The 23,395-nt window shown below is 35.2% G+C and overlaps 1 protein-coding gene across 2 annotated transcripts in view; it reads right to left on the bottom strand.

Moving 5' to 3' along the window:
• LOC107553556 (cAMP-specific 3',5'-cyclic phosphodiesterase 4D-like) overlaps positions 1 to 23,395 on the bottom strand; it is an 80,100-nt gene that overhangs the window by 48,498 nt on the left and 8,207 nt on the right. The window contains exon 1 of one of the 2 annotated variants that reach the window (XM_016235828.1): positions 8,521 to 9,060. The exons of the other annotated variant lie outside the window; for it this stretch is intronic. Coding sequence (XP_016091314.1) covers positions 8,521 to 8,603 — 83 coding nt within the window. The 5' untranslated portion in view covers positions 8,604 to 9,060. Of the gene's footprint in view, positions 1 to 8,520; positions 9,061 to 23,395 lie in introns of those variants that run through there. 2 annotated transcript variants of the gene reach the window in all.

Below are 23,395 nucleotides of genomic sequence, written 5' to 3'. Positions count from 1 at the left end.
TCTCACACACACACACACACACACACACACAAAAGAACTGCAGGAGTAAGGTTTAATCAAGCCCTAATGGATCAGACAGACACTTTCATTTATGATGGCTGGAAAGCAAATCTTATTTGCTGAAATCAAAACATCGGAGATATTAATGTATGAATAGTGTGAAACTGTGAATAGGATCAACAATGTTCTCTATTATGCAACTACCAAAGACACAGAGCTATGTAAACACACACACACACACACACACATACCTACAAAAGATTATCTTTTCACATGCAATAAATTCCTAAAAGACTGCTCTTTCTCCTCTGTCTCTGTGTGTGTGTGTGTGTGCATATCACAGTGTCTTTGCTTACTATTCTTTATGGACTGATGGTGGATGAAACTCTCTCAAATCAAACCATCAAGTCCAGACAGTTCACACAAAGCAAATATTCACCATTCAGCCAGAAGGGGGCAGCCACACATTGAGAACTAAAAAAGTATCTGAACTGAAGAAGTATCCTCAGAAATCACTCACCTGTTTGACAGAACTAGACTATGCAAAGGAAGTCTATAATACCCAAATAAATCATATTTTTAATTTGTGTTCACTTTTTTTTAATCCAAAGCAACATACAGTTGCCCTACTGTGCACTTATTAAATATTTTCAGTGCAATATGCACATTTCTGTGCCACTAATGAAACCAAAACCAAGTCTCACATGGCCAGACCTCTGACTGCAGTATAAAGTCTGGTCCACTTTTGCAGCCAATTTTGGCCAACAACCACACACTTAGACAGGAAGGAGCTCACTGAGAAACCTATTCCTGTTAAAGGTTCATTTGATACTACAATAATAGACCAGCTGGATAAAAGACTATTAAAATATTAAAATAACCGCATAGCTGGTCCAAAACTTCACATAAAAACAGAACAAATAAGAGTAGATTTATGGCTAAATAAGAAAAATAATTTCTGTCTATTTCAAAGTCATAAGCATGTATTACTTTACATAAATCATGACCTAAAAGATATGGCATGAAATTCTGTTCATGACTAGTTTAACTTTACCTGCTAATAGTGTTGCACGGTACCAACATTTCAGTAGTCAAGGTATCAATCAAACGAATCAACGTTTCAGGTATAAATACCAGTAAAATTGACCAATTTCGGTACCATGATTGTAAATACTTTATTTGAATACTTTTAACTAGGCTATTTGAATTATATTGAAAAATATGAATGAAATGAAATGAGTTAATTGTTAATAATTTTAATAATTACAAGTAAATCATACATTAAAACATTAGCATGTAGCCTTCAAATATTGTTAAATTATGTAAACATTACATTAAAAGGTCAAATCAAAATAATAAAATAATAACAAAGAAACACATTACAGGTAACAGAACTAGTTACAGGCATGGGCGACGTTTAACACCTGAAATGCACAAAATGTATAATATAATATAATCAATGAAGCTCTCTAAACTGCACAATGAATCTCTTATTTACATCGCATCTGCACTTTGTTTGTTATGAGATAATTCATGAGCGTGCAGAACTGAACTGAATGAACACTCCGGCACTTTCAGTGGTGAGTGAATTCTGTCTAACTGAAACACCTCTGATTGGCCATTGCATTCAAGAAATCTATATTTCTGTGATTGGCTACATTGTTCAATGCTGCAAAACACGTTGTAAATAGTAACTTTTGATGCTTTCCAGAGCACAAATGCAAATACGCGCTGGATAGTTGCCAGATCTTCAACTGAGGGAGCTTTTGCTTTCGTTTGAGGGTATTTAGCACCCTGTAGCACCCCCATAGAACCGGGCCTGCATGGGCTTGGCTATCTGCTCCAAACTGCGGCAGGGCTGACATCGGGGACTACCGATATGGGGGGCATCGGCCCCCTTGCCTCCCCCTGTCGCCCCTGGTTACAGGTATATTGCACTTAGACTGCAAGACTTAATGCACAGATCTATTTTGACACCAGATTTTTTCCCATTGTCTATGGTTATCACAATGTCATACATCACAATTTCAGATTAAGTCCACATTTTAATATGGCTGTCATGTAGCAGCATGAAACATAAAACGTATTCATATTATGAACAGGTTATATACAGAAATCAAGCAAAGAGTGCTTCTTTTATAATCAAATCAGTTAGGCCTCAGCACAAGCTTCCTGTCAGAGTGAAAACTTTCACTGATGTCTTCAATCTGATATTCTGATATTCATTATACCAAGCGTTACTAAAACATGGTGTCCTCAAACACAGGCTGAGTTCACGTGCACTGTGACGTCTGCACATCTGGAAGAAATTTAAGTTCACAGAGGAGTTTAGAATCTCACCGGCCCTAAAAATAGCTCAGCGTTCTCTGATTTGATTTATTAGACAGAAAAGTAGTGAAATACACTCAATTAATCAAGGATACAATTAATCAATGTCAGGTACTGACATTGCATTATAAATACAGAAATTATAACAAGATTCCCCATTTACAAATTATACAAGCACAATTAAACACATACACAACATATACAAATACAGATTCATCAATAAAACAACCCACTTAAGAGCCAACTTTGAACTTTTAAACTAAAATTTGCCATATTCGGAAAACCTTATATATCCAGAGGTAACTTATTCCACACTTGTGCCCCAGACTATTCAAAAGACCTACGACCATAAATAGTTTTAAAACGACATAATTTAATATCCATAAGACTTTGCATAGTACTATAACAATGTTGCTCATTTATCCTAGAAAAAAGGCATTAAAATATGAAGGAGTTATATTATTGATACTCTTATGTACCATTTTTAATTTAATGTGTTCTATTCTGCTTTCTATAGGTAACCAATCAAGATGCTTAAAATGGGAAACATCAACGTGTAAAACGACTAAACTCTAAAACTAACCTTATCAATTTGTTTTGAGATTTTTGTAACTTATCCAACCAACCAAGAGGCAAATCAGACATCCAAGAAATGCATGCATATTCAAAATGACATAGCACTTAACATGATGCAAGTAATTTTATATTCTGTTTATCGAGAAAACTAACATGTTTGCAAGAAATTTTGATTTAGCATTAACCTTACCCAGAACATTCATAGCCATAATTACACCACTTAAATCATTGTAAAAGGACACATCCGAGATAATTAACGATAGTTCTGCTTGATATAAAAAAATCCCCTACCCCCTATCCCCTAATCCCCTATCTTAGAAACCTAATTACAATTATTTTAGACATACATAATATGAATTCTATTTTATCTTCACTTTTTTTTAATCCAAAGCAACATACAGTTGCCCTACTGTGCACTTATTAAATATTTTCAGTGCAATATGCACATTTCTGTGCCACTAATGAAACCAAAACAGTTTTTCCAAAACCAAGTCTCACATGGCCAGACCTCTGACTGCAGTATAAAGTCTGGTCCACTTTTGCAGACGATTTTGGCCAACAACCACACACTTAGACAGGAAGGAGCTCACTGAGAAACCTATTCCTGTTAAAGCTGAGTTCATTTGATACTACAATAATAGACCAGCTGGATAAAAGACTATTAAAATATTAAAATAACCGCATAGCTGGTCCAAAACTTCACAAAAAAAACAGAACAAATAAGAGTAGATTTATGACTAAATAAAAAAAATAATTTCTGTCTATTTCAAAGTCATAAGCATGTATTACTTTACATAAATCATGACCTAATAGATATGGCATGAAATTTTGTTCATGGATGACTAGTTTAACTTTACCTGCTAATAGTGTTGCACGGTACCAACATTTCAGTAGTCAAGGTATCAATCAAACGAATCAACGTTTCAGGTATAAATACCAGTAAAATTGACCAATTTCGGTACCATGATTGTAAATACTTTATTTGAATACTTTTAACTAGGCTATTTGAATTATATTGAAAAATATGAACTAAATAAAATTAGTTAATTGTTAATAATTTTAATAATTACAAGTAAATCATACATTAAAACATTAGCATGTAGCCTTCAAATATTGTTAAATTATGTAAACATTACATTAAAAGGTCAAATCAAAATAATAAAATAATAACAAAGAAACACATTACAGGTAACAGAACTAGTTACAGGCATGGGCGACGTTTATCACCTGAAATTAGATTTTATCTAAATGCAACAAGAGCTTGTTTTCAGAAAGCCAGTCTCTTACCTTACTAAGCTCTTCACCTAAATTAACTTGTATCCTACCAACATCCTTGTCCAAAAACAATAAAGCAGAATCATCAGCATATAAAAACAAATTACAATCACAAACTGCTTGCATGTCATTCATGTATAAGAGAAACAAAATAGGGCCTAAAACACTTCCCTGAGGGACTCACTTTTTAACAATTTTTCGTCCATCCATTCAAATCAAAGAACCCCATCAATTTATACCCTCTGAACTCTCCCAGTTAAATAAGAGTTCAACCAGGCTATCACTTTACTTGAAAAACCCATGACACTTAATTTATCTAAGAGTACTGAATGATTTACTGTGTCAAAAGCTTTTTGGAGATCCAAAAGTTCCATACCACACATTTTACCTTCATCAAATCTGCTTCCTTATACAATCTGTTAAATAAAGTAAAGAAGTATTTTATATGTAAAATATATATAAATATATATATAGAAGTATATGGCCAGTTTTGAGGCCACACTAAGAATGGAGATTGGACAGTAATTTCCAGGATTGTATCTATTTCCTTTTTTGAATAACGGAATGATTTGTCTAACTTCATATCAGATAAGACCATAGCCTTTTCCAAGGAAAGATTAACAATAAATGTAATAGTTGGAGCTACAATATCTGTAGCATCTCTTAAAAATCAAGCTGTAATATTGTCCAGGCCAGATGACTTGAACAGTTAAAGCTCATGTGACATTTTAGTAATTTTATTACTACATTACAGTAACTTTGGTAAAAGAGAAAAGTCTGGCAACAGCCCTGGTTTTGAATAAAATCTCTTAACAAAATCAATTCCATGAATTCCCTTAGACAAAGGAAGTTTTTCCACTAAGCTATTTGCAATTAATGATAAGCAACTTTACTTGTATCCAATTCTATCCTGCCATCAATATGTAATCTTACCTTGGATACAGAACATTTTGATTTACCAATTGACTGAAACCTATTCAGCACCTTCCACAAAGATTTAGGATCTTCCTTATTTTACTTTTTGCCTCCTTTATATTTTTCTGTCCTAAATTTCTTAGTGCTTTAAATTTTATATAGTCCTCCTGATTCTTAGTTCTCCTATAAATCGAGAGAGCCCTAGAGCCCTATTCCTACTTTTTAATATTTCCAATATTTTCTGATCCATCCAAAGACTAGGGGTGCTTCTCAATTCTTATTTGTGCATCCTCGTTTCCTTTCCTTGCTTCCTTTCCTTTCTTTTCCTTTGGAGGAATTGAATCAAGTGAAATAACTCCCTTTAGCGTCATCAGCTGTGCTAAAGGGATCTACCCTTATGTTGTTAAAGTTTGTTATTTAAGACATTCATAATACATATTAATAAGGCAAGATGCCCTTTTTGAAATATATGACATGTATGGTTTATTTAAGCTGCAAAGGTAAAATATAAATGAAAATTATTACAACTGATGTGAAGGGGGAGGAGAATTTATAAGTGCGTCAGGTTTTTCGATGAAAAACACTTCCGCAAAGGATACACCTGTGTATCCTCGCTCATAGCCCCTCTGGAAGCCTCCTCACTCCTCGATCCTTGCGGAGCAATTAGAGAATTGAGATGTTCTTCAAGATGGCTGAGCTCGATTGGTTTCTGGGTCATAGGATGGAGGACGGAGGAACGAGGAAACGAGGAGGGATATTGTGAAGCACCCCAAACTCTCACCTGTCTAAGGGGGGCAATTCTGTCCACTACTTTAAGAAATAAAGCTTTAAAATGTATACAAGCATCATCAACCAATGAGGAATTCTGAATATCATTCCATTTAACTCTCCTAAGAGAGTCTTTAAATACTTCAGTATTATATTTTTTTAACGATCTGATACAAAATTTTAGTTTACTGCATCTTCTAGTACAAAAGATAATATTATGATCACTAATACCATAATTCAATTACTCCTTTCTGGGAAATATACTTTACATCCAATACTAAAATAAGACTAATGGTACTTTCCGAACCTTCCCAAACTCTGGCAGATTTGTTTATAAATTGGGATAAATGGAATAATTTACATAATGACTGCAGAGCATTGAAATTGTCCCCTATTTTTTTTTTTTAGATATATTTGTATTAAAATTCTCCATAATAATGCATTATTTTGTCAGATCATCATTATAATTATTTAAAACAAACTCAAGTCCCTCTTAAAAATAGTTTTGACTGGGTGGACGATAACATTCTCCAGACAGTAGGCATGCAAATGTACGATATGTTATTAGCCATGCTGTTCATATTTGGATCCATATAACTACGTGACACTTGTACATGCACAGCAGCTAAGTTACGTTCAGCCAAGTACAATCCTGAATCCAAAACTTGACCTTTGTTAAAACAAGCACAAACTTCTCCATTAAGCCCTGGGCATGAGTGAATGTCTCCTGACAATAACAGGCATAGGATGATAATTAATTTTCCGGCGCTGGAGTGGTGTTTTGAGATGGAGAGCCTGGATGAGTGCAGATGTAAAAGGGAAAAAATAATACTCCACCCGTAACCAATAGACACCACGTCGCATCGTTCTTCAGATAAAACATTAAAACACTGCTTTTTATCAGAAAAGGCTTCGCTTGATGGACACAAATTACAAACAATAATAAACGACGCCAAGGCCGAAATCAAAAAAGGCCGTGTCCACCCGCAGCCATGTTACTGGAAATCAGGAGGTGCCAACATAAACTGTAGTTTAAGGAATAACTGGCCAAAGTCACATGATATTTGACACCTATTACATAGACTTTATAATCTTAAAGGCCCAAGTGCATTACAGATGTAAATAGTCTGAGCTAAAGTGTTAATGTGATCAAAAAAGTCTAAGAATAAGTAATTAATGTTAATGCATTTTTTTTACATGTGTCCATCACACATGGAACACACAGCCCAAATTTGCATTTGTTTTGCATTGCACAGGACAACAGACTGAGCTCCAGAGCAAAATACAATCATTCTGACATCATCACCAAACCCAAACTTTCTATAAACACTTAATCAAGGTATACAATACTCAAATACATGCAAATAACAGCAGGTAACATGTTTTAACCAGTGTTGTGAGAGTAACAACTGTAACTAAAATTAGTGACAAAAGAACAGTAGCTATGAAAGGAGCTCAGTAGCTTCAAAATAGCCTTTTCAGAAATATTTCAATAAAATCAATATTTATTGTATATTATACTGCACACTTTAGAACCAAGTGAGGTAAAAATCAAATGCCTCTTTTGTAGTCCGGTTTTGATTTTAATTGATTCTAGTGATCACTTTGCACATTTGCACATTTTTTTGTAGTAATAAACAAAATAATAATATTTATTACAGTCATTGTATAAATAATATAGTACATACAATAAATAATATAATATTTACTTATATTATTACATTTATATTCTCATTGATATCATGCCTAAATGATATATTTATATTATTTATAAAGTGTTGGATCATTTTTAATATAAGCTTAAAGGGTTGGTTCAATGAAAATGAAAATTCTGTCTTCATCTAATCACCTTCAAGTTGTTCCAAACCAAAACTTAATTTTTCTATTGAACATGAAAGAAGATATATATATATATATATATATATATATATATATATATATATATATTTTTTTTTTTTTGGGTGTTTGTTCAGCAGAATCTCATACAGGTTTGGAACAACTTGAAGTTGAGCAAACAATGACAGAATTTTTGGGTGAAACAACACATATCTTGACATATGATCTGGACATGAGACATCCAAGGCGGAAAGTCTATACACAGCAGTTTGAGCTGCTGAGACTGTCCATCTCCTGTGAAGTGTGCCAAAGTAATAAATCTGAACTGCACTCAATGGAAGAGCTTTTGCAGCCCTGCAGCGACAGACGACACTTAGTTATTCCATTCACACTGTAGTTGACCTGCCTGACCTGACTTCAGCAATCAAAATAACATACTTTGACAAAGCAGATCCTATGTAACTTCATTTGTATCAAGAATAATGGTAACACTTTATTTTGATAGTCCACTTTAGACATGTTGACCACAAGTAACTTTCAACTTCAACTAGCACTCATTAGAGTGTCTGCTTAATATCTTCTAACACTTTATTTTAATGGTCCCCCAACATACACTTTACTGACTACAAGTAACTTTGCAACTGCATTTCAACTGATTCTACTAACACTATCCTGACAGTATACTAATACTCTACATACAGTTGCAAAGTTACTTATAGTTACTTACAGTAGAATGTCTAAGTTTCAAAATAAAATGTAACCATGCATAAGAATCACTGAAAATGTTTTCTGTCATAATCTGTAGTAGATGACCAAACATACCCAATGCAAGAATGTCGTCTCCGGGTTGAGCCACAATTAAAGAATGGATTCCTCCTGTGGATTCGAGGATCCTTGTGCATCATTTCAAAAAGCTGTGGAAACAACTTTAAGTCTTGGTCTTTTACCACCGCTTTCAAAAAAGAAATCCTCAGCGTTTCAGTCTATTCTAAAACTCAACCGAGTGAGCAGACAGGTAAAACCATGCGTAGACAGGTGAAGATCTCAGGAGCCTGAGCGAGTCTGACATTCTACATTTACAGAACCTCATCTTTAGGGTCGGCTGAAGAAGAATGCGAAGGCTATCTCATGTAGATCATTCTCCACAGCTGATGTTTCTTCTTCAACATGTCAGATATGTATCATAAGAAACTCCTACTCCTAAAACTTGCTTTCATAAGTCAGTTACAAAACTCACAAATCTATTATGTCTCTCTGGTGAGAAGTAAAAAGAAAAGGCACCGCACCAGCCTGTAAACTTATTATTGGACTCCCTAGGGATGCAGTTTAGAGGTTCAAGGTCCCGCTAAGTTTCCATATTAGTGTTTCTTTGGCTAAATGTTGGTTGGACAGGAAGAAGCAAGAGAAGGGAAAAGAAAGAGAGGGGGAGGTACAGAGAATTGAGCCTGGAGGGTGGTGTGCGGTCACACGTTGCAGCGTTTCATATACATGTGTGTTGTGAATAGTCTGCCATGGGTGGCTCCTGTTTGCCTGCCAACACCATCAGAGTAAGACGTGAACACACACACACACACACACAGCATGAAGCGATACCAGCACACTCTCACAGCGGGTGCTGTTCTGACATGCATATTTTATTGTCTGCGTAGCCTACTTGATTTTTATCACACGCTCATTTCCTCCATTCAGCGAGAGAATGACTCGATCTAAACTTCTAAAACTTTAGTTTTGTAATACGTACAATCTGAACTTGAGTTCATTACTGTGTCCAGATGTTCAACCAGAACTTAATTTTGGCATAATATCAGCCCGGTAACCATGTCTGATCAGAAATTCAGTCCAGTATTGTGTTTGTTCAGAACTGCATCCAATTCATGTTCAGATCTGCCAGTAATGTGTTCAGTCCAGCATTGGGTCCAACTTTAGTTTGCGACTCTCTGATCTGAATTTCAGTTTAGTATTGTGTCCAACTAGAACAAAAATTTCATACCATGTCTGAACAGAACTACCAGCAACGGTGGTGTACAAATTAAACGTTTTTGCAGTTTTACGTGGATACTGGGACGTGAGTTAATCACAAAGCTTTGTTTACAAAAGAAAGTTTAGAAACTAAACTGGAAACACTTGGATTATTGATGAAATTGGGGTGTGTGAGCCCATAAATTAGTTTTGTACTTTGTATTGTTTCTTGCAATCTGGCTATGTAAGCGTTATTAGCTAATTTTACTGCTTATATGTGACCCTGGACCACAAAACCAGTCATAAGGGTAAATTTTTCGAAATAGAGATTTATACATAATCTGAAAGCTGAATAAATAAGCTTTCCAGTGGTGTATGGTTTGTTAGGATAGGATAATATTGGGCCGAGATACAACAATTTGAAAATCGCCTTTTTAATTTGTCCAAATGAAGTTCTTAGCAATACATATTACTAATCAGATATTACGTTTTAATATATTTACAGTAGGACATTTACAAAATATCTTCATGGAACATGATCTTTACTTATTATCCTAATGATTTTTGGCATAAAAGAAAAATCAATAATTTTGACCCATACAATGTATTTTTGGCTACTGCTACAAATATACCCCAGCGACTTAAGACTGGTTTTGTGGTCCTAATATTGGGCCGAGATACAACTATTTGAAAATCTGGAATCTGAGGGTGCAAAAAAAAATCAAAATACTGAGAAAATCGCCTTTTTAATTTGTCCAAATGAAGTTCTTAGCAATACATATTACTAATCAAATATTACGTTTTAATATATTTACAGTAGGACATTTACAAAATATCTTCATGGAACATGATCTTTACTTATTATCCTAATGATTTTTGGCATAAAAGAAAAATCAATAATTTTGACCCATACAATGTATTTTTGGCTACTGCTACAAATATACCCCAGCGACTTAAGACTGGTTTTGTGGTCCAGGGTCACATATCAGAAATATATTTTTTCTTGTCTTTCAGTCTTCATCTCTCCTCACATTGGATTTTAACACAGTTTGTATTCATTAGGCAAGGTATAAACTCAAGTTCATTTGTATAGCACATTTCACACATGCCGGAGAAAAATCTCAATTTGCTGGACAATGCATTAATATAGATCATACAGAATGATAATCAGACTAACAGGAACTACCTGTGCATTGAATGGTTTAAACAATATTCAATATTCATATTCAGTTGTAGCACAAAACCGCCGGTTGATTGGATCTGTACCACCACAGTAACACACCACTGTAAATGCCACTGTCACAGCACTAATTCCAGTACTGTGTTTAAGTGATCAGAAATGTTTTTAGTATTGTGACCAAAAAGTCCTTCAGTCCAGTGCCCTGTCTGATCAGATGTCAGTTCGATATTGTGTCTGATCAGAACTTCAGTCCAGTATTATGTTCCATCACTATTTTTTTTTGGTTCTATTTCTTGTCCAGTGAGAACATCAGTTACATTCTATGCTAGATCTGGCAGTAAGTTTTGTTTTAACACCACAGTTATGTGTCATCAAGCATGCAGTAATTCCTGTAGGAACATGACTCCACCACCTGGACCAGAGCCATCTAAGAGTTTGGCCTTAATCTGCCTATACTTCTCTGATCTGGAAGTTTCAGATTTCCTCTTTCTCACAGAGACGGGACTGTACAGATTGTTTTGAATAGTTTGAAATGAAGCAAAATGAGAACTCTGACCTATATTTGATCATACGGTAAACCATACGGTGAATATGCTGCAGGAGCACATAGGGTTTTGGTAATGCAGGCATGGAAACATCCAGGGTAGCTGGTTCAGGGAAGTCATCTCATTCAATCCTGATATCAGCTAATTACCTGAGTTCTGTTATCTGAAAAACAATTTTCTATTCCTCCAAATGGTGATCACAGATCTAAAAATGCAAAGAATGAAACCGTTTCTTGAAGTGTCGCATGGCAATACATGCGTCATCAGACTGCTTATTGCTTACTGCTCATCTCCAGTTGAACCACCATTCACAAATGTAAAAGTAGGCTTTCTTCAGTTGGTCATGACCTTTAAGTGGAAAATAGCCTGACGTCAGAATCCAGAAAGAATTTGTGCAGTCCGTTTCAGCGGATTGGGGCAACGGAAATGTTTACATGAAAGTCAGAGTCACTAACATTTGCGCAGCTCACTCTAACAGTTTTTTTTAAACTTTCCATGCATACTTCAGAATGCTATTTTCACTGAATGTCTCACATATGGATCCTAGTAAAAAAACAAAAAAAAAAACAAAGAATGAAACAGAACAAACAAACCCTTGAAAAATTAGAGAAGCCTTTCAAAAAAATGAGTCTCAGAGAAGCGCTCTGACCAGGAGTAATAGGGTGTGAGACAGCACCTGGGGGCAGAGAAGATCTAAACCTGAAACCAACAAAAGCCTCCTTTCAAAGCCTCCATGCGGCTGCTCTATTCAGAGCTGCGTGTTCTGGCATATTTGATCATTTAAACACCGGTTAACCCACAGAAAATAGCCAACTCTTTAGTCTGGAGGACTCCGCGTGATCTGCAGAGGTGGATGATGCATATCAAAACAAACCATAATGTGACCACCAGCATACAAAAACATCAAAGTTGTTCAATAAAGTATGGGAGTTAGCACTGAATAAGAAAGTTTCAGGATGCAATTATCAGACATTTATCATATCAGAAATATAATTTGATTATTATTTACTGAGATTGGCTGATTTTGGATATATATATATATATATATCAGCCAATACAGAATTTTTAATTTTACATGCTCATCTAAGTTAATCTTAATTATATATTTAAAATATATAATAATTTATAATAATAAATACAAATAATTTTAAGTGCACAATTTGCAAAAGATGACAAATGTTATTAAATCAACACAAGCTAATTGTAATCTTTAGCAAATCATGCATTTGCAGTTATTTTAATTTATTTAGACAAAACTGTAAAAATATATATATTTTAAATCAGCCATTTATCGGTTTCACAAAGAAACAGAAATCAGATTCAGCTGTTTTTTTATGTAATAGTGAGATGGTACTCATGCACACCAGAGATTATCTTGACCTCCATCCTCATTATAATCATCTTCACCATCAGCTTTATAACAGCTGGTGTTCAACATCATATCTGCACACCCCATCTGTACACCATTAACTGTCACACTAGGATTTTACAGCAAATACAGCTCTCAGATCAAACACAGCTGCTCTCACTAAACCTCACCAGCAGATGGGGCTCACGGAGACCTTTACTGACTTCAGCCTTACTCAAGTTCAGAAACCTAGTGAGTAACCTATATACATAGACAGGATGTTAAAGGGATAGTTCACCCAAAAATGAAAATTCTGTCATCATTTACTCAAATCTATGTGAACCAATATTTTTTTCTGTTGAACATCATTACTCATTTTACTCTTGGAAATAATCTAAAAGTTCAGTTTAGAGGTGTCAGTATCAACAATACTGACCTTCAAATCAAATAAGTGGTATTGCCCATCCATTGCATATGTAAACTGGATGGCAATTTTGTGCCCAACATTTGTGTTGGTGTGAACAGGCCCTTATACTGAAGGAGGGACTGGTGCCATATCTAGAAGCATATCTTTTAAGCAACAACCTAGCAACCACCTACGGCATCTTAGCATTGTGGTGGCCACATATGCTTCAGAAAATGTCAAATTCTAGTTTGCAATCCTGCTTTAGGTCACCAACAAGCTTCCTGAGTCCTTACAGGATGTAACAAAGGACTTTTCCAGTCATACCACACTTGAAAATGTTCCGTTCAAGGCCATCACCGTAGAAACACACTCTTTTTGCCCAGCATTCGATTCAGACAGTCTAACAATAAATACATGCGGTAAGAGCTTGTCACAGACACTCTTGCTAAAGAGACCTGTGAACATTTATATGTAGATATTTATACTTTTTCTCACTCTACTGTATTTTCAGTTAGGAAAGAGAAACTGATGATTTGTTCTTTGGAGAACAGGTGGACATTGCTTCTGTCGAGGAGAAGTCCGGCTGGACCATTTCTTTTGTACCGTCAAGCCATCTGCTATCGTCGTGAGACACCGTGTTTGTCAAATCACCATATCTGAGAGCTGCACGGCAGACTGGACTGAAACATAGAAAGTGCACTCATTAGACAGACAACATGATCATATTCTATAATTGGGACAGAATAAAAAAGATAAAAACCTGTCTGGTTTTGTTAACCTAAAACCTGTCTTTCTGCTGACATCTCTGGGAGGAGATGCCTCTGGATATTGAGAAAAGGGCACATTTGGTTTTATTTTCTGTCTGCAGGACGATGATAAATTTCATGATTCTAGTAGCAAAACACACACTTGTTTTGCAGCTGTATATGTCTAATTAGAGGGGAGGCAGCCAATCTGTCATAGTATATATACATGTATATATACATACACACACACACACACATATGGAGAAGGTAAGGAACATGGGTGTGCTTAATTGTCAAAGATTTTTTTTTTTTGTTTATTTTTTGATCTGAATATTGACAGGTTCAACACGTTTTTACTCCCAACACGTCACATATTGATGCTTGGTCAGGACCCTTTGGCATCACTGTTTAAAGCTCAAGGTACCCCTTTAGCATCACTTTTCGATGTGCAGGGTAATCCGTTGCTTTCAATTGTATGCCTTATGCATCAGATCAAGACGCATTTAATTCTTTGCATGCAGCTGTAAAAATAGAAATGATCTTATATACATTTATACTTTCATAGATATTGTGGAGCACCTAACCCCACAATATAAAACACTTTACAGGCAAACAAAAGTAACGTTTCGTTTCTGCATTGACATCAAAGTTTTCTTATTTAAAGCAATGGAGTACGCTGGACGTCCAAAAATTATGCTAAAGGGGTACCCTGTGCGTTAAAAAGTAACGCCAAAGGGTCCAGACCAAGCATCAATATGTGACGAGTTGGGAGTGAGAACGTGCTGATAGATTTTGTGAGATTGACCCAGTCATGGTCTGAGCCCCTAGTTAATGTTTTCTTTTCTTTTCTTTTTTTCCCCTGTCACACAATTTTAAAACAAATAGCACACCTCTCAACAAACCACTTTATTTTTTTGGTATCATTTACGTTTGTAGGACATTCTGCCACAAGTTATGCAGCAAAGTCATTTAAGAAGTTTGTTTAAAGGGATACTCCACCCCAAAATGAAAATGTTGTCATTAATCACTTACCCCCATGTCGTTCCAAACCTGTAAAAGCTTCGTTCGTCTTCGGAAACAAAATTTAAGATATTTCGGATGAAAACCGGGAGGCTTGTGACTGTCCCATTGACTGCCAAGTAAATTATACTGTCAATTATACTGTACAGTTGAAGCACTGATGGCAGATGGACTATTCTGATGATGTCTTTCATACTTTTCTGGACCTTGACAGTATAATTTACTCGGCAGTCAATGGGACTGTCACAAGCCTCCCGGTTTTCATCTAAAATATCTTAAATTGTGTTCCGAAGACGAACTAAGCTTTTACGGGTTTGGAACGACACGGGGGTAAGTGATTACTGACAACATTTTCATTTTGGGGTGGAGTATGAAAAATTGTAATATTCTTATCCTTAATATGAAAAATAGTAATTGCACTGCTCGCCTTATGAAACGGCACAAATAACTGATAAAGAGTCTGTTTGACATCTGGCATGATGGGTTATTTAACAAACATTGTCCTGTTTGCTCTGAGAATTAGTTCTGTTCTGGCAACAGCACCTTTTATCCAAGCCTGAGCATTAATCATTATTAAGGCAAACAAAGCCTGTGCATAACACCATCGAAACCCTCAAGAGCACACACCGTATTAGCAATCATCGTTCAGAACGAGCATTATGGGATGGCAGAGTGGTCTGTGGCGCCAGGCACTCAAGAGTTTGGGATGTGATAAAAAATAACAGTTCATTCACCAACATTTTATTATGAGACAACCATGAAAATACAGACATGAAACATGAACAATACTGGTCAAAAGTTGGAAAATGTTGTAATTCTTTTGTAAGAAGTCTTTTTTTTTTGCGCTCACCAAGACTGCATTTATTTGATCAAACATACAGCAAAAATAGCAATACTGTGAAATATTATTAAAATTTCAAACTAGATGAGTAAAGTTTGTGAACAATTTGAAGTTGCCTTGAGAAAGCCAGTTTGAAGCTGTTGTAAAAGCGTGACGTTTTAAAGTTTAGATAGATTAGATAGATGTTGTTGATAGTATGTTGCCAACATGATTTAGCACATTGCTAACATGTATGTTAAAAATATGTTTTTAACATGATTATCATGTTGTTAACATGTTTTTAACATGATTAGCTTGTTGTTAGCATGGTTAGCATGTTACTAGCATGTTCATAGAATGGTTAACATGTTGATAGCATGTTTTAGCATGATTGTTAGCCTGTTAGCATATTTATATCATGATTAGCATGTAATTAGCATTGGTTTTAACATGATTATCATGTTGTTAGCATGTTTTTATCATTATTAGCATGCATTTTTCTAGCATGATTAACATGCTGGTAGCATGTTGTAGCCTGATTAACATGTTGTTGGAATGGTTTTATTATGATTAGCATGTTGCTAGCATTTTTCTGACATGTTTAACATGTTGCTAGCATATTTTTTTAGCATGATTAGCATGCTGCTGGCATGTTATTAGCATAATTAATACATTGCTAACATGTTTTAGTATGTTGCCAGTATGATTTAGCATGTTGTCCTAGGATAGTCATTAAGGTTTGCTAGTGATAGACAGCTTAAACACTCTGTAAGTCTCATTTTACAAAAGTGTTGACCCCCTTGATGAAAGTCTATGGGACTTTTTTTTTTAGATTTGATTGTCTGTTTAACGAAAATCGTAAATCCAATCAGTTAGAAAAGATATAGCAACCCGAGTCAGACCAGTCTAAAGGGCTGACCCAAGTTTGGTGGTGGTAGCTTAAAAACTCTAGGAGGAGATACAGTCCAAATTTAGTCTAAGAAGAAGAAGAAGAAGAAGAAGAAGAAGAAGAAGAAGAAGAAGAAGAAGAAGAAGAAGAAGAAGCTTAAACAGCATTTCAGTAAGTTGGCTTTCTCAAGACAACTTAAACATTTTCTATTTTAATATTTTTTTAGAGCGTAATTCATTCCTGTGATGCAAAGTTGAATTTTTCTTCAGTTTTCTTCAGTCACACGATCTTTCATAAATCATTCTAATATGCTGATTTGCTGCTCAACTGTTTATTGGTTCTTATTATTGTCCATGTTGCAAACTGTTTTATTTTCTGCTTAATATTTATGTGGAAATTGTGATACATTTTATTTTTCAGGATTGTTTGATGAATAGAAAGTTCAAAGTACAGCATTTATTAAAAGTAGAAACCTTTTGTAACATTAAAGCGTCCTTGCTGAAAAAAAATTATTAATTTCTTTTGTTAGCCCTCACTTTTGAATCATGGCTTCTACAAAATATTAAATATTAAAATAAAAGCAGTTTTCAACATGGATAATACTAAGAAATGTTTCTTGAGCAGCAAATCAGAATATTATAATAATTTCTAAAGGATCATGTGACACTGAAGACTGGAGTAATGATGCTGAAAATTAATCACAAATGACATTTTAAAATATATTCAAATAGATGACAGTTTTATTAAACTGAAATAATATTTTAGTTTTTACTGTATTCTTTTGATCAAATAAATGTAGCCGATAGTGTATGTCTAGAATGCAGCATTAAGCCAGACATGCTTTAAAAAGACAGAGCAGCGAGGAACAACAAAGTTTTGAAAAAATCCACAGGGTGAAAAATGACATGCTCAGCTGGACACTGATGAGAGAGAGATTGCCAATGGAAGGAAATACAGACAGAATTAATGATCTAATAACGATGATTCAGTGGTGCTGCTGTCGGGTCAGGTGAACCTCAGCGAGCAAACATTGCTTGGAGATTCGGTCGTGACATGAGTTGGCCATTATTTTCCTTGTGGCCTGTGGAAGGAGGTGTCTGGCAACAGCTCCACATCCTAAGCCCTCCACCTCCCCCAAATGAGAAATGAGTTTAATTTCACAGATGAAGCACCATGTGGTGGGCAGAGGGGGAGATCAGAGACTAAAGCTGTGTTTGGGTTCCGGAGCCGGCAGGCAAACGGAAGCATCAGTTATCAATTAGAACACCCTTTGAAACAATTGAAACAGCCATAATTTGTATTTGGGTATTATGGATTTTACTCAATGGCATCATCTGCCCTATTGACAAAATTGAGCAATTATATTCCCCTCATGTACAACACTGATTCGATTTAAGACCAGGCCGTTCTTTTAAATTAAGCGTGATGCATATGACATGCTGTGTGTGATTTTGCATGGCTTACAACTCTGAATAAATCTAAATGTTCCTTCCCCTCCTCGATTCTGAGAAATAAAAGGGCAAAGCTGAGCGCATGACGAAGTAGAAAGCACTGCCTGAAGACCATGAATGGATATAGAATATTTATGAGACATGAGAAAATGATCCCGGTCCAGTTCTGCTTCTTAGGCTAAAGTTTCACGGTTGCACAGGATGGGGTGAGATTGCAAGGTACATTTGCCATTTATGACGTCTACTGAAGCATCCTCTGCCTACAAGAGCCACAGTTGCCACAGTTATTATTGCTAATCTATTATAAAAAGTAAACTACCTAAAACAAAGACTCATGATAAAATAACCAAGGTAATGTGCAATGTGACAAAAATGTTAGATGTAACTCACTAGACCATAAAAAAGTAATCTGTGAATGAGAGCGTAATTATTAGCAAATATATATATATATATATATATATATATATATATATATATATATATATATATATATATATGAAAAAAAAAAATTTCTTTAATTGCACACCTCTCTTTAAAAAATTATGTAATTTTAACTACCATTCTTATGTGCAGCAAAAACAGTGTGTGATGATTTAAACTAAGTTTAATATTTGATGTTGAACCAGAGATATACATGAGGAGCTGATTTATCTGCACCTCTTTCTTTTGTATACCAATTCACACACACACACACAGACACACACACACACACACACACACACACACACACAGCAACCTCCCAGCTCCAGACCTACGTACTTCAACTTACATTTCATAAGGTAGACGAATCATTGTTTGACATCAAAGTACCGCTTCAAGTCGAACACACCTATACAGTTTGACTAGTGATGAACATGATGCAGGACAACAACTCACTGCGTGATGTAGCCTATAGAATGCAGTTATGTGCCCCTAAAATTCAAGAGATTGGGGCAAAAATGCCCCTGTATGAAATTTTGTCTCATATTGTATCATATGCTATAGTGAAGCAGTATCACACGAGCAATGAGTGCAGTGTCACACAAGTACTGTTTGTGTCCCAAATAACACGAGACCAAATGTGATATTGATTTTATACAACAGTTCAATAAATAAGAAGTTCATATTGTGTTACATTTTAGACATACTATTGTCTGTTTTTAATCAATTTTGCAAACGCAAATATTGCCTATTACAATAAAGCCACGGCAGAACTGTTGTGTGTCTCAGAGCAACACACAGTTTCTGAATGAATCCACGTTTGAACGAATCGGGCAAACCAATGATTCAATGGCTCATTCATAAAGAAAGCCATTTACTTCGTTCCTGAATCGGCCTGAATTACTTCATAATAAATCCTGAATTACTTCAATCATGAATCGGTCGTTTGAACGAATCCAATGAATGAATGAATGCAATGATTCAACGACTTAAGACATTTACCGCCACCTACTGGCAGTTTTAGTTTTTTATTTAGAGTATCATTTCATTAAAAATAATATTTATTTTTCAAAAATAATATTTAAATATTAATAAAAAAATCAATGTTAATAAAAAAAAACTAATCTTGTCTTAGCAAGTACCACTAAAAATAAAATACTCAGGGGGGGATGTCTGAGAAATATCACAGCAAACTGTGGAATCTACTGCTTCTCACTTTCTGCAGCAAGACAGAGATAGTTCAATCCTTTCCGGCTTTAATGAGAAATTTGATGTATAAATTTATTTGTTAGTTGGATGAATCACGGAATGGTATTATAATGTTGTTGTCAAACATAGGCTTACTGTGGTGTGATATTAGTCACCTGTGAGAAAGCATTGGTTTAACTGACTTTTTTAATGTGTTGTTGTATTGTGTGTTTTTTACTAATGGACCTTGAGTCTGGAAATAAATAAAAGTGAAGTGAAGTGGAATAATGTGGAAGTGGAATAAAGCACAAAGAACACGGTCAGGTCGGTTCTTATGGGTCCTTGCAGCCAGACAGAAAATGACCTTCTTTCTGATAGGCAGTCGCTGACAGATAAGTGCATTTCTGCAGTTACACTGCAAGCTGAACAGAGCGGAGAAAATTAAGCATTCAGAAAAAGCACAGCTCGAACTACTTAAAGTTGCATATGACAGTGATCTCCAGTGATCCCAACACTATGTTTAAAGATTACACTTTGAAACTAATGTTCTTTTATAAATTATACAAATAGGATCCTGCTGAAAATCTTTAGTTAAGGGGACAAAATATCCTTCTTTCAATGGGCCAGAAAACATTCAGTTCCTATCTGCTCAGAAACAGCTCAGTTAGGCTTGTCTTATTCATTTGATGTACTCTACCCTACATTTACATTCTTACTGAAGTCAAAAGGTGAAGAACGAGCTTTAAAGAGTTACTCGGTGCACCAGGGGTGGCGTGATGAAGCATGTGTTCGTCTGATCTGGAACAGGAGGTATAACTTCTTCTCTGATTTATATTCCACATTGTGCCCCTGAGGGTGAAACCTCAGCATGGCATTGACCACAAATCTGAAAGGACTTTAAAGCAAACTGGACGTCTTATGTTTTGAATAGAATTGAGATTATATTTCCTTCCCAAAGGGCAAAAAGCAGACTTGGATATTGCATGCGCTTGGGGACAAAATAATGTTGAAAGCAGTGCTTCATTAATAAGCCATCCATGTGAAGAACATTAATGGGAATATCGGTAGAAAATAAATTAAGTATGGCTTAATATAATTGCATACAATGCAATTACAGTATCATCAGCCCTTTAGCAATAAAAATGCCCAATCACTTCAGCCTTGAAAGAGAAATGAAGCCACCAAGAAAACATTTATGTAAAAAGTCAGTTGTAACAGAATAATAATAATTGCAGGCAGCAGTCAGGATCTGGATTCATTTGATGGCGATTAGATATTAAAAGACAGAGCTTGACAGGCCACTATAGAAACTGTTCTATAGAAGCCTGGTCTTTGCCTTTAGTTTTGGATTCCAAATCCAGAGTTAAATCAACAGCATATCTCTTCCAGAATCTACACTTTAAAAAGGGTTATTTTTTCAACCCAAATGCTGGGTTAAGACTTTTGGGTAAGAACTTGACACTCACAGTGTTTTCAGCGTCTGCGTCTCAATGAGATATGAACTTTATCTCTGAGAGTCACTTAATGAGCTACCATCTACCATCATATTATAAACAGAAACTTTACTATTGTACAGTAGAATGTACGTCTTAATGTGATACTACTAATAAAATTACTATTAAAACTTAAACTTTTAAGGAATAATCACAATTTTTCTTCCATGTTTTAATTTGAACTATAAACCTCTGTTGTGCAGCACTTTGTTTGCCAAAAAAAACATGAAATTGTTTGTTTAATATTCATTCGCTTAAAAGATCAATGTTTTATGCCTTCATTTGATTTCCAGGAGGAAAAAAACACACAGACAACACAGAATTTCTCAAAAAAAAAAATACATGGTCCTATTACTGTAAAATAAATAAATAAACAAATAAAACATGCTTTTGATTATTAAAAATGAATTAAACCATAAAAATAAAATGAAATTTGAGAAAAAAATAAAACGTATTTCATATGGCCATAAAAAAGTTATTTTTGCTGAACTTTTCATACATTTTGTTAAATTATGTAAGTTTCGTGATTTCAATTAATTAAACATGTTTTTTGATTCATTAACATTTTATTTTACCATTAAAACAATGTCCAGGATAAAACAGAATCCAGAAAAATGTTTTAAAAAATGCAATCTGGAAATATATAATGGAACGATTTGTATCGTGAAAAGCGCTATACAAATAAACTTGAATTGAATTGAATTTGGGAAAAATAAAAGATTTCATAAGGCACTACATTATCAGTAACCTAACAGTGCTGGGTTGGGAATGCAGACATTAAAGACAGAATGCACAATGTTCAAACGCAAAAAGTTCTGTGCCGATACCACTTCAGCTATCCATGCTGACAGGAATATGTGTGTAAAATAAAACAAAAACTAACTGAAGCAAAGCGGAGAGAGAATTTTAAAATTCTTTTAAAATGGTATTTTAGAGGAGTGATTAAAAACAGTAATTTGCTAAAATAAACGGTTTATTCCTGACTTTCAGTGCTTATTACAGACTTTCAATCTATAGCTGTGTCCCAAATCAGAAGCTGCATCCTTCGAAGGCTGCATTTGAAGACTGAATGCATCACAGTAGCATGACGAAGGCTGTCCCAATTCGAAGCCTCCTTTCAAATGCGGCCTCGAAATGTATCCTTCGTTTCTCGGGCCAGGAAGGACACAACAGATAGATCCAGTGACAATAGGATTATTTATTTATTATTTTTGTGTGTGTGTGTGTGTGTGTGTGTGAGAGAGAGAGAGAGAGAGAGAGAGAGAGAGAGAGAATGCCCAATAGGATTATTTATATTTTTTTTTTGTGTGTGTGTGTGTGTGTGTGTGTGAGAGAGAGAGAGAGAGAGAGAGAGAGAGAGAGAGAGAGAGAGAATGCCGGATTATACTTTTTGGGTTTCAGCTTTATTGAATATCTAACATTACAAAAACACTTTAAAGAGGTCCAAATTTGGTCTTAAAAGTAAGTTATTCAATATTTATTCAACAATGTTCATTGAACTTTTAAAAAGCAACTTTGGTTAACTGTATAAGCTGGAGATTCTTTTCTGCACTTTTTCTCACTCACATACACACTGTTTTTTCTTGCTGCTTTTAAAGACTACAAGCATACATTACACTAATCCATGAACACAAGCTCTTGTGTCGGTTTTACGGTAACAAAACTCTTTATTTCAGTCTTTGATTTAGGGAAACTGCTATAAAATATTATCTTTAAAGGGGTCATATGATGCGATTTAAATTTTTCCTTTCTCTTTGGAGTGTTACAAGCTCTTGGTGCATAAAGAAGATCTGTAAAGTTGCAAAGACTAAAGTCTCAAATCCAAAGAGATATTCTTTATAAAAGTTAAGAGTCAACCACACCTACCTAAAACAGCTCGTTCTAACACGCCCCCCACATATCTACATCACGATGTGGGAAGCCCAAATGTTCACACAAAGAAAGAAGGCGAAACTACTTTGTTTGGCCTTCCAAAAGAGGACATGACTAGAAATCAGTGGTTAAGTTGTATTTACAACACTGCTCCAGAACAGTTCAACCCAAATATTCAGATGTGTGCAGCACATTTAGCAGAGGATGAGGACTGTTTCCTGGGAGAGAGTCTGTTTCTATAAAGTCGGGCAGTTCCAACTTTGCAAAGACAGTCTGGCGCTTCTGACTCACAGCTTGTAAGTTTTTTTATATTTAAAGAATTTGTCACTGATGATTCAAACGCGAGTTTTGAGCAGTGTA

This window comes from Sinocyclocheilus grahami, unplaced genomic scaffold, assembly GCF_001515645.1.
Source record: "Sinocyclocheilus grahami isolate Dianchi unplaced genomic scaffold, SAMN03320097.WGS_v1.1 scaffold474.1, whole genome shotgun sequence".
Classification (NCBI taxonomy): Eukaryota; Metazoa; Chordata; class Actinopteri; order Cypriniformes; family Cyprinidae; genus Sinocyclocheilus; species Sinocyclocheilus grahami.
The sequence above is the reverse complement of the archived record's forward strand: the minus strand, read 5'-3'. Positions and strand labels throughout refer to the sequence as shown.